Below are 12827 nucleotides of genomic sequence, written 5' to 3'. Positions count from 1 at the left end.
CACACAACACCCAACACACAAACACCGCGGCACACACAAATATACGCACATACCGCACAACACACACATTGCACAAAACATACCTCCCCCCCAAAACACACCACACACACACAAACCGCGCAACACACACACAACGCTACAGACACACAGCGCTCCACAAACAACGCAACACACGCAACACACATACAACACCGCTCTCACCCCCCGTCACACCCAGACAACACCCAGAACATGTACAGCCCCTACACAAACACTTGGTAACTACACACAACAACATCTCTATATATATATATATATATATAACATAACAAAAATCATACATGAACTACACAATACGTAAATTCTAGAATACCCGATGCGTAGAATCGGGCCACCTTCTAGTATATATATATATAATTACACATATATACATACATATACACACACACACTAATATATATATATATATATATATATATATATATATATATATATGTGTGTATATGTGTGTGTATATGTATATGTGTATGTATATGTGTGTGTGTGTGTGTGTATATATGTATATATGTGTATATAATATAAATATATATATATATATATATATATATATATGCGCACACGCATATATACTGCTCAAAAAAAATAAAGGGAACACTAAAATACCATTCTGTTGTTTAACAGAATGGTATTTTAGTGTTCCCTTTATTTTTTTGAGCAGTTTGTGTATATACTGTATATATTATATATGTATACATTTTGAGAATTTAGGAGTTTGGCATTAAAAATAAAAGTTGCTTTATATGTATCACTGAAATTGACCGAATTGGAAAGCAGGCGATCTCATCATGATGACTGAGCAGTTGTGAAACTGTAGGCTTTGCCTTTTTTTCCTGCGAGCGCCTCATTACAAGGATAATAGTATGGTGTCCACTCAATGAACGGTTGTATCAGACAATGGCGGGTAACACTATAAACCTCTGTTTTCCGGTATAGGGGGTCTGATTATGGGAACAGGAATTGAATCGTCATCTCATAATTTCGGGCTCTTCCAGCATATCTGCTTGGCTTATGAACTTGTCCTTGCTGATGGGAGTCTTGTGCGCTGTTCACCGGTAAGACCTCATTCATGTTTATTTAAAGGGGTAATGGAGCAAAACAAAACATTAGACTAATACATTTTAAATATTATTTTATATAGCTCACTAATATAGTAGTATTAGGCCAGATGCCTCTATCATCCTAATCTGTGCTCAACACGGAGCTAGACCAGCCCCCTTCTCCATCACAGCCAAAGTATAGAAAGAGTAGGGGGTTTAGGTTAGCTGTTGAAAAAAGCAGTCATCCAGCCCTTTAAAGGGTTATTCCCATCTTTTGAAGTTATCACCTATCCATAGAATAGATGATAACTTGCTGATTCATTGGAGACCTCCTCCGCCGATCCCAAAAGAACAGGGCTTTGCAGAGCCCCATATGAATGCATCAGTTGCTGGACATGTCCTCCGCCATTCTATTCATTCTTTATTGGAGTATGGGTAGCGATTACGGTGCTCGACCTTTTTCCAGCAGTCCTATAGAGAGTGTATGGAGTGGGGGTGCAAGTGTCCGGCCACTGCTGCCTTTAGATTGGGCTCTGCAGAGCCCCACATTCTTGGAATTGGTAGAGTTCTAGTCTTCAGACCCCAGTGATCAGCAAATTATTACCTATTTAGGTGATAATCTCTAAAGCTGTGAACAACACCTAAAAGCGAACCTCTCAGGTCCTGTATGCACTCAGATCCAAGAGCGGTTCTGGATACATATTTTTAATCTCTGCCTAGTAGTGCCAGTCTACAGTAGCATAGATAAAGAGATCTTTAGAAAAAGTATTTCTAAAGATCCTTTATGATATGCTAATGAGGCCAGCGAGTAGTCGCCAGGTCGTTACTTCTCCGTGATTTATATTAGCTATGTTCTATATTCTCTCTGCAGACAGAGAATTCTGACCTCTTCTATGCCGTCCCCTGGTCGTGTGGAACCCTGGGATTCTTGGTTGCCGCAGAAATCAAGATAGTCCCTGTGAAGAAGTACGTGAAGCTGCACTACACCCCGGTGAGAGGCCTAGAGAAGATCTGCGAGAGGTTTTCAAGAGAATCCACAAAAAAAGAGAACTATTTTGTAGAGGGTTTGGTCTACTCCGCTGATGAGGCCGTGATAATGACCGGAGTCCTGACCGATGAGGCTCAGCCAGACCAGGTACGTCACTCTGTCGTTTGGTGCTTCTATCTTTTGCTCCTCTTAGTCTTTATATTAATACTTTGATGCATTTTAGGTAAATAGAATTGGAAATTATTGGAAACCTTGGTTTTTCCGTCATGTGGAATCCTATTTGAAGAATAACCAAAGTGGGACGGAGTACATCCCCCTACGCCACTACTACCACAGACACACAAGGAGTATCTTCTGGGAACTGCAGGTAAGTGTCTAATATAGCCACTATATAGAGCATGCTATGGTTATCCGACACGAAAAAGGACTAGTCATGGGGTGCACTCCCACAATCAGTGTTTGCAGCGTTTTGGACCCAACATGCTTCAGCTACTTCCAAAACACTGCATTCTACAGTACAAGCATAGTGGAGAGGATTTCTAGAAATCCCGTGCCCACTGTGCTTGTTTTTCCACAGCAAACACTGATCTGCAGTGCATCTTTCCAGACCGCAGCATGTCAATTCTTTGCTGCAGATTTGCATACGTCCTCCGTAGAGAGACCGCAGCGCAGTGAACCCTGATTGTGGGCACAGGCCGCTGCGGTCTCCTGCGGAGGAGACTTGCGGCCCCGCAGTGAGTCCTGATCGTGGGCACATACCCTTAGGGTCAGTTCACACTGTGTTTGCAGTGTGCACCAGGGGTATATGTCTCTAGGGGTTCCCAAATTATACCTCAATGACTTTCTCCAATATTTGTCAATGTACAGCAATATAGTGGTACATTGTCTCCCTTAGGGCATGTGCCCACAATCAGGTTTCACAGCATTTTGGATGCAGAGTTTTCGCTGTGTCCAAAATGCTGCGTTGTACAGTAAAAGCACAGTGGATGGGATTTCTAGAAATCTCGTGCCCACTGTGCTTGTTTTTCCTGCAGCAAAAACTGACCTGCGGTGCAGCTTCCCGAGCCACAGCATGTCAATTTTTTGCTGCAGAAACGTAAGCGTTCTCCACAGGGAGAACACAGCGAAAGACCACAACTGCCCAAGCCTAGATTGTGGTCACAGACAGCTGTGGTCTCCTGCAAAGGAGATTTGCTGCCCCACATGACAGGATCTGCCACGTCCAGGGCGCAGCGGGTGCTGGTTGTGTGCACATATGCTTAGGTTTCCATAAAAAAAGAGTTTTTATTTTCCTGGATGTCACTGTATGGAATAATATAGCAAGCAAAGCTATTCTAAACAGCTGGAAAACAAATCTATCAGTATACACCACTCCCACAGGTCAAGAAATGAGTGTCAATGGATACATTGGTCATATGCACCCGGAGCATTCCTCCAAATAAAGTGCACCATGAATATCAACTGCTCAGAAACATTTTCAGTACCCTGGTCGGGCATCCATGTTGGTACTCTGTGGCAGTCTGACCAGGACATTGCAAACTTTTGTAGTTGGCACTCAAATGCCGCCATGTTTTGCGCCTCTCACGATTACAAAGCCCCCTGCGACATTATAATTTGCGTCTGTGATGTGGATATTTGACCAGGGTCGTGGAAATCTTTTTGCTCAACTTTACAATTGTTCCAACAAAAGCCATCAGTGCTGCCCATGGCGGAGATATAGCGTGGACATCTGGATGATGGCCGTTGTGATGCATTTCAAGAAAACCAATGCAATGCCTAAAAGGAATACTAAAGAACAGCGCTCTTGGTATATATCTCCTTCTTCCTCCGTCCGCTCGTACCTGAAATCTTTAGTTTCCTACTAGTGTACAGGCGCTTGTGAGGAGTAGAAAAATACAACAATTTATTGATTTAAAGCACCACTCCAGTTTTTTGTTTGTTTTTTTTTTTTTTTCCATCTCTGGAGTGGCACTTTAAATATAAGCCCTCTGTATTATACTCCCCTTCCGACATCTTCACTTTTTAACGACACTGCTCTGGTCCCGTGGTGCTATTTTGTGCCCGTAATTTCTGACTGGCTGGAAGTCAGAAGTTACGTCACAAGCTCTCAATACAAGTCTATGAGAGCCAAAATGAGGCTCTCATAGACTTACATTGAGTTGTGATCTCCGACGCGCTCCATAAAAAAAACTGGAGAAACCGGCAGGTCACAAATCACAGGAGATCGACGGGAGCGGCGCTGATAGAAGATGACGACCCTGGAAGGTGAGTATAAGGCCTCTTTCACACGTCCGTGAAAAACCACGCACATTTTTCACAGACATGTCAAAGGTGCGTTTTGCCCTCCGTGAGCCGTGTTTATGGCACACGTGTGTTCTGTGTGTTATCCGTGATAACACACGGAGAATGAAACTTTTTACTCACCTGTCCCTGGCTTCGCTGTCTGTGGTGCTGATCTTCGGTCTCCGGTCCTGCCGACTACCTGCTGCTGCTGCTTCCGGCCGCAGTGAAGTGAATATGCAATGAGTATATATGTATATATATATATGAGCGGCGGTCGGAAGCAAGTGACCGCAGCGGCAGAGACAGCAGGGCTGGAGAAGGTGAGTAAAGTTTGGGGTTTTTGTTTCTCACAGATACATGTGTTTTCTCCGGTGCGTGTCACACGGAACACATCCGTGTGGTCCGTTTGCGTTACGTGTGACCCGTTTGCACTCCTTGTGACACTCGTGATGCCGGAGAGAAAACAGACATGTTGCCGTGAGGAACACACTTATGTACGGCACGGACAGACGTTCCGTGCGTAAATACATACGTGTATCCAAGTCCATTAAAAAAACAATGTCTACGTGTGCCCGTGTCTCCGGTACGTGAGGAAACTGACCAAACACGTACCGGAGACACGGACGTGTGAAAGAGGCCTAAGACAGGCGGCAGGGGACTTAGATTTGAAGCAGCACTCAAAAAAACCCCAAAAAACATTGGAGTGATGCATTAAAGGGGTTGTCCAGGAATAAAAACCTGTTTCTTTGTCGCTCCATTGGGAGACCCAGACAATTGGGTGTATAGCTTCTGCCTCCGGAGGCCACACAAAGTATTACACTTTAAAAGTGTAACCCCTCCCCTCTGCCTATACACCCTCCCGTGCATCACGGGCTCCTCAGTTTTATGCTTTGTGTGGAAGGAGGCACACAGCCACTCATGCATTCTCATATTAGTTATATCGGTTGGAAGAAAAGTGGGCCCCCACGGGGCCCCCGGCATGTTCCCTTCTCACCCCACTACGTCGGCGGTGCTGTTAAGGTTGAGGTACCCATTGCGGGTACAAAGGCCGGAGCCTCATGCCGTTTTCCTTCACCATCCCTTAGCGGCTCTGGGAGAAGTGGGATCCTGACCGGTCATCCATTTATGGGACCGTGCTCCCTCCGCAGCCCCTGTGGGAATCTGCCGGACAGGAGTCTATTCATCCTCAGGGACCGGGCCCTGCATCTCTAAGGTACTCTGTGTCCCCATGGGGGCTGTGCATGGAGCGCCTTCACCCCGGACGCTGCAGCAGCTGCTGATTTGTGAAGACCGGCGGTCTTCCGCGCCGACCGCGCCTGCTTGTCGGCCGCGGTCTTAAATTTAGTCCCCGGCTTCATTGCGGCCTAGTAGCAAAACTCCCGCCCCCGGGCCTGTCTGTCAGGGGTAAGGGCGGGACTGCCGACCTGACGTCGGATGTGAGGACCGGAGCATCCTGTATGTTTCCTCCCCCCTCACTGATCACTGTGGGGACCCCAGATTCCCGCACTTTTCTAGCGCCGCCCACGGCTCCACTCCTCCCCAGAGAGCTCCGGCAGCCATTTTTTTGGCATTCTGCCGGTGGAGGATTACCTGGAAAGAGCTCTGCAACTCTGGGAGACCTAAGGCAGGGAATCTGGAGGACACACACTCCGCTTTTTAGCGGTCGGTAAGCCACACCGGTCACCCGGTGCTGGTACCCTTAGGGTGCCGGAATAGATACTATATATATATATATATTTCTGTTCGGTCGGGCTATATACCTTTTCCCAAATACCCTCAGTGATCACTCTCCTAGGAGACAACAGCATGTCGTCCACAAGGAGCAAGGGTGCCAAGGCACAGGGTTATTTTGCGACCTGTACCTCTTGTGCGGCTATGTTACCTGCGGGTTCCACCTACCCTCACTGTGAGCAATGCTCGACCCCTGTTATGCTTGCTCAGCCGGAGCCTCGGTCACTAGTGGGACCCTCGGCTCAGGTAGACCCCCCTGCTCCCCCGGTCCAGGCGGCAGGGACAGAGCTTGCCGTTTTTGCTGAGAGACTCTCTGGAGGACGAGGCGGACATCGCAGCTCAGGGCTCTGACCCTGACGTTGCTCTCAATCTTGATACACCTGAAGGGGACGCCATAGTAAATGACCTTATCTCGTCCATCAACCAGGTGTTAGATCTATCTCCCCCGCCGCCACCTGTAGAGGAGTCGACTTCTCAGCAGGAGAAACACCAGTTTCGGTTCCCTAAACGTACACGGAGTGCGTTTTTCGATCACTCTAACTTCAGAGATGCTGTCCAGAAGCCCAGAGCGGTTCCGGACAAGCGCTTTACTAAGCGCCTTACTGACACACGTTACCCCTTCCCCTCTGACGTAGTTAAGGGTTGGGCTCAATGTCCCAAGGTGGATCCTCCAGTCTCTAGATTGGCGGCTAGATCTGTGGTATCGGTTGCAGATGGCTCATCGCTAAAAGATGCCACTGACAGGCAGATGGAGCTCCTGGAGAAATCCATCTATGAAGCCACGGGCGCGTCTTTTGCCCCGGCTTTTGCAGCCGTGTGGGCACTCCAAGCTATCTCAGCTTGTCTGGCTGAGATTAATGCGGTCACACGTAATTCTGCTCCGCAGGTTGCGTCTTTGACTTCTCAGGCGTCAGCTTTTTCTTCCTACGCCATGAACGCAGTTCTAGACTCTGCTAGCCGTACAGCGGTGGCATCCGCTAATTCTGTGGCAGTCCGCAGGGCCATGTGGCTGCGCGAATGGAAGGCAGACTCTGCTTCCAAGAGGTTCTTAACCGGTTTGCCGTTTTCTGGCGACCGATTGTTTGGCGAACGATTGGATGAGATTATTAAGGAATCCAAGGGAAAGGACTCCTCCTTACCCCAGTCCAAACCGAAGAGACCTCAGCAACGGAAAATACAATCGAAGTTTCGGTCCTTTCGTCCCTCCGCCAAGCCCCAATCCTCTTCGTCCAGCAGGCCGGAGAAAGGCCAGAGGAACTCCTATGCGTGGCGGGCTAAGTCACGCCCCCAAAAACCCGCCGGAGGCACTGCTTCCAAGGCGGCCTCCTCATGACTCTCGGCATCCCCGAACCGCATCCTCGGTCGGTGGCAGGCTCTCCCGCTTTTGCGACGCCTGGTGGCCACATGTTCAAGACCGATGGGTGAGAGACATTCTGTCTCACGGTTACAGGATAGAGTTCAGCTCTTGTCCCCCGACTCGTTTCTTCAGAACCTCTCCGCCCCCCGCGCGGAACAGCCTTACCGTCGCTCTGGCGACGCTCCAGCAGTTCGGGTGGATCATCAACTTCCCAAAATCCAAGTTGACACCGACCCAATCACTGACTTACCTCGGGATGGAGTTTCATACTCAGTCAGCGGTAGTCATGCTACCGCTGGACAAACAGCTTTCTCTGCAGGCAGGGGTGCAATCTCTTCTTCGGGGTCAGTCACACCCCTTGAGGCGCCTCATGCACTTCCTGGGGAAGATGGTGGCAGCGATGGAGGCAGTGCCCTTCGCGCAATTCCATCTGCGGCCACTCCAGTGGGACATTCTCCGCAAATGGGACAGGAGGTCGACTTCCCTCGACAGGAACGTCTCTCTTTCCCTTGCAACCAAGACGTCACTTCAGTGGTGGCTCCTTCCCAACTCTCTGTCGCAGGGAAAATCCTTCCTACCCCCAACCTGGGCTGTGGTCACCACTGACGCGAGCCTGTCAGGGTGGGGGGCGGTTTTTCTCCACCACAGGGCTCAGGGAACCTGGACTCCGATAGAGTCATCCCTTCAGATCAATATTCTGGAGATAAGGGCAGTGTATCTAGCCCTATTGGCTTTTCATCGGTGGCTGGAGGGCAGGCAGATCCGTATCCAGTCGAACAACGCCACTGCCGTCGCATACATCAACCACCAAGGCGGCACTCGCAGTCGTCAAGCCTTCCAGGAAGTCCGACGGATTCTGCAGTGGGTGGAAGCCACAGTTTCCACCATCTCCGCAGTTCACATCCCGGGCGTAGAAAACTGGGAAGCAGATTTTCTCAGTCGTCAGGGCATGGACGCGGGGGAATGGTCTCTTCACCCAGACGTGTTTCGAGAGATCTGTCGCCGCTGGGGAACGCCGGACGTCGTTCTCATGGCGTCACGGCACAACAACAAAGTCCCGGCATTCATGGCCCGGTTTCAAGATCACAGAGCTCTGGCGGCGGACGCATTAGTTCAGGATTGGTCGCAGTTTCGACTGCCTTATGTATTTCCTCCTCTGGCGATGCTGCCCAGAGTGCTGCGCAAAATCAGGTCCGACTGTCGTCGCGCCATTCTCGTCGCTCCAGATTGGCCGAGGCGGTCGTGGTACCCGGATCTGTGGCATCTCATGGTGGGTCAACCGTGGGCGCTCCCAGACCGCCCAGACTTGCTGTCACAAGGGCCGTTTTTCCATCTGAATTCTGTGGCCCTCAACCTGACTGTGTGGCCATTGAGTCCTGGCTCCTAGCGTCCTCAGGGTTATCTCAAGATGTCACTGCCACCATGAGACAGGCCAGGAAACCAACGTCCGCCAAGATCTATCACAGGTCTTGGAGGATCTTCTTATCCTGGTGCTCTGATAATGGTTTTACTCCCTGGCCTTTTGCCTTACCCACTTTTCTTTCATTCCTTCAATCCGGAATGGACAAGGGTTTGTCTCTCTGCTCTCTCAAGGGACAAGTATCGGCGCTATCCGTATTTTTTCAAAAGCGTCTAGCCAGGCTTCCGCAGGTCCGCACGTTCCTGCAGGGAGTTTGCCACATAGTCCCACCTTACAAGCGTCCGCTGGAACCCTGGGACCTTAACAGGGTGCTAACGGCTCTTCAGAAACCACCTTTCGAGCCGCTGCGGGATGTCTCTTTATCACGTCTTTCGCAGAAGGTGGCATTTCTAGTGGCAGTTACATCGCTCCGTAGAGTGTCGGAGCTGGCAGCGCTGTCATGCAAAGCCCCCTTCCTGGTTTGTCACCAGGATAAGGTGGTTCTGCGTCCGGTCCCGGAATTTCTCCCTAAGGTGGTATCTCCTTTTCATCTCAATCAGGATATCTCCTTACCTTCATTTTGCCCTAATCCAATTCACCAGTGTGAAAAGGATTTGCACTCATTAGATCTGGTGAGAGCACTCCGGCTCTACGTGTCTCGCACGGCGCCCCTGCGCCGTTCAGATGCGCTCTTTATCCTTGTCGCTGGCCAGCGTAAGGGTTCGCAGGCTTCCAAGTCAACCTTGGCTCGGTGGATCAAGGAACCGATTCTTGAAGCCTACCGTTCTTCTGGGCTTCCGCTTCCTTTGGGGCTGAAAGCCCATTCTACCAGAGCCGTGGGTGCGTCCTGGGCATTGCGGCACCAGGCTATGGCTCAGCAGGTGTGTCAGGCAGCTACCTAGTCTAGTCTGCACACTTTCACGAAACACTATCAGGTGCATACCTATGCTTCGGCAGACGCCAGTCTAGGTAGGCGAGTCCTTCAGGCGGCGGTTGCCCACCTGTAAGAGGGGGTCGTTTTCGGCTCTTTTTTATCGAGGTATTCTTTTACCCACCCAGGGACTGCTTTTGGACGTCCCAATTGTCTGGGTCTCCCAATGGAGCGACAAAGAAGAAGGGAATTTTGTTTACTTACCGTAAATTCCTTTTCTTCTAGCTCCTATTCGGAGACCCAGCACCCGCCCCTGTGCCCTTCGGGCTGGTTGTTCTTTTGTGTACACATGTTGTTCATGTTGAATTGTTCTTTTGGTTCATGGTTTTCAGTTCTCCGAACATCCTTCGGATTGAATTTACCTTAGACCAATTTATAAGTTTTCTCCTTCCTGCTTTTGCACCAAAACTGAGGAGCCCGTGATGCACGGGAGGGTGTATAGGCAGAGGGGAGGGGTTACACTTTTTAAAGTGTAATACTTTGTGTGGCCTCCGGAGGCAGAAGCTATACACCCAATTGTCTGGGTCTCCCAATAGGAGCTAGAAGAAAAGGAATTTACAGTAAGTAAACAAAATTCCCTTCTTTCTTCCACCTGTGGTTCTTTAGCTCAGCTCCGTACACTTCAGTGGGGCAGAGGTGTAATAGCACACACAATGACAATTCATGGTCGGGAGTTGCGCTGTTTTTTAGAACAATTTATTTATTTATTTTTTTTATTTTATTTTTTTCAATCTGGACAACCCTTTAACGCGCAGCTATCCGTGGATTGGTGTCATAACAAATATTATAAATTATTAAAAACATTTACGACCTAATAATGATCAGTTCTTTTATTGACAGAAGCATGGATAAATGAATTGTAAAGCGCTGCGGAATATGTTGGCGCTATAGAAATAAAGATTATTATTTCAAAAATAATTTGCTGCCACTGATCGCTTCTTCCCTTTGGTTCTAGGACATCATTCCATTTGGCAATCATCCCCTCTTCCGTTACCTATTTGGCTGGATGGTGCCTCCAAAAATCTCCTTATTGAAGCTCACCCAAGGGGAAACCATCAGGAAGTTGTATGAGCAGCATCACGTGGTGCAGGACATGCTTGTTCCTATGAAATATCTGCAGAAAGCCATCAGCGCCTTCCATAAGGAGATTAGTGTATGTACTCGTAACACAGCGGCAGAATTGTGAATGCAGCTCTGGATTAAGGATTAGTGAAAAGTTTAATTTAATGAATGAATTTACTCAACATTTTATTTATCGGCTATAAAGTATTAGTGCTGAGGTTGTATCCCAGACATCATGGGCTTTTACATATGTTTTGACAGGTCTACCCACTATGGCTGTGTCCTTTCATTCTGCCAAGCCATCCTGGCATGGTCCATCCCAAGGGTAATGAAGCAGAGCTCTATGTGGATATTGGGGCATACGGGGAGCCAAAGACGAAACACTTCAATGCCAAAGCTTCTATGCGCCAATTGGAAAAATTTGTCAGAGATGTTCACGGGTAAGTTATGGCTTTTAGACTGACACCAATATTTGGTTATGGTCAGCATGGCAAGGGGGAAGGGAACAGGTTGTGATATCTTCAGCCGTGATATGACTGTAATTACCGTCCTTATTATCTTTAAGGGGAACCTGTCAGGTGCAATATGCACCCAAAACCATGAGCAGTTCTGGGTGTATATTGCTAATCCCTGCCTAACTGTCCCTGTATCTAGTAGCATAGATGGAGATCTGTAGAAAAAGTATTTCTAAAGATCCTTTATGATATGCTAATGAGCGCAGGGACTAGTCACAAGGGCATGATCTTTCCCCTGACTAGTCCGCCCTCTTAACATGTAAGTACACCCACAGGACATCGGGGTGAACGGGATGGTTTCTATACTGCAGTTGGAGGGTATTCTAAGTGTGTACTAAATGGGATGTAATATTGGGGAGGAGTGTTGCTGCCGGGGTGGGGGGGAGGGGGAGGGAAAGGGGTAATAGATATGATAAAGTTAAGTTGGATGCCGATTTGTTATACTGTTGTATGTATTCTGTTTTAATAAAAAAGTATCTGATTAAAAAAAAAAAGTACACCCACAGGGGCATGCTAACATGCTATTCAATGCCCATTGCCTAGTGTCAGCAGCGGGGATGTGCGTATCTCTGTCCATTGACACCGCCTCAGACGCCGGGTTTAGGGTCAGTGCGCATGATCAGAAGCCCCGGCACTTCCGGTCATGAGCACTAGACCTCTCTGAAGCTGGGACGTGTACACCCGGCTTCATAGTGCGCATGACCGGAAGTGCTGGGGCTTCAGACCATGCGCACTGACTCTAAACCCGGTTTCTGAAGCGGTGACAACTGACACAGGTACACGCGTCACCCCCGATGACCCTGGGCAATGGGCACTGAATAACATATTAGCATGCCCCGGCTAAGAGGCCGTACTAGTCAGGGGAAAATCATGCCCTTGCGACTAGTCCCTGGCCTCATTAGCATATCATAAAAGATCTATAGAAATACTTTTTCTATAGATCTCTTTATCTATGCTACTAGATACAGGGACAGTTAGGCAGGAATTAGCAATATGTACATAGAACTGCTCGTGGTTCAGGGTGTATATTGCACCTGACAGGTTCCCTTTAATAAGCATTTTAGTAATTTAATTACCGTTAGGTAATTGTTGTAAATATGATTTCTTTATAGTAGGTTAAGATTAGCATATAAAAAAAATTAGGGAAAAATAAAGCTCTGTATTCACAAACTCAAGTGACTGCTCAGTGCAAGTCATCACAGAGGGCAAAGTATCATATATTATCGATGAGAGGGTAGAGATCACAAGTCAGCAGATTGCTTGCTCTTTTTTGTTTAAAGAAGGGAATTTTGTTTACTTACCGTAAATTCCTTTTCTTCTAGCTCCAATTGGGAGACCCAGACAATTGGGTGTATAGCTATTGCCTCTGGAGGCCACACAAAGTATTACACTTAAAAGTGTAAGGCCCCTCCCCTTCTGGCTATACACCCCCAGTGGGATCACTGGCTCACCAGTTTTAGTGCCAAAGCAAGAAGGAGGAAAGCC

At 48.2% G+C, this 12827-nt stretch overlaps 1 protein-coding gene across 1 annotated transcript in view; it reads left to right on the top strand.

Annotated features, from left to right (window-relative positions):
- The window catches only part of DHCR24 (24-dehydrocholesterol reductase), a 58989-nt gene that overhangs the window by 26488 nt on the left and 19674 nt on the right, over nt 1-12827 (top strand). Inside the window, exons 5-9 of the mRNA XM_075320130.1 lie at nt 973-1091; nt 1948-2211; nt 2288-2431; nt 10721-10918; nt 11089-11267. Of these exons, the coding sequence (XP_075176245.1) occupies nt 973-1091; nt 1948-2211; nt 2288-2431; nt 10721-10918; nt 11089-11267 (904 nt within the window). The remainder of the gene's footprint in view (nt 1-972; nt 1092-1947; nt 2212-2287; nt 2432-10720; nt 10919-11088; nt 11268-12827) is intronic.

The sequence above is a fragment of the Anomaloglossus baeobatrachus genome, chromosome 8, assembly GCF_048569485.1.
Source record: "Anomaloglossus baeobatrachus isolate aAnoBae1 chromosome 8, aAnoBae1.hap1, whole genome shotgun sequence".
Classification (NCBI taxonomy): Eukaryota; Metazoa; Chordata; class Amphibia; order Anura; family Aromobatidae; genus Anomaloglossus; species Anomaloglossus baeobatrachus.
The sequence above is the reverse complement of the archived record's forward strand: the minus strand, read 5'-3'. Positions and strand labels throughout refer to the sequence as shown.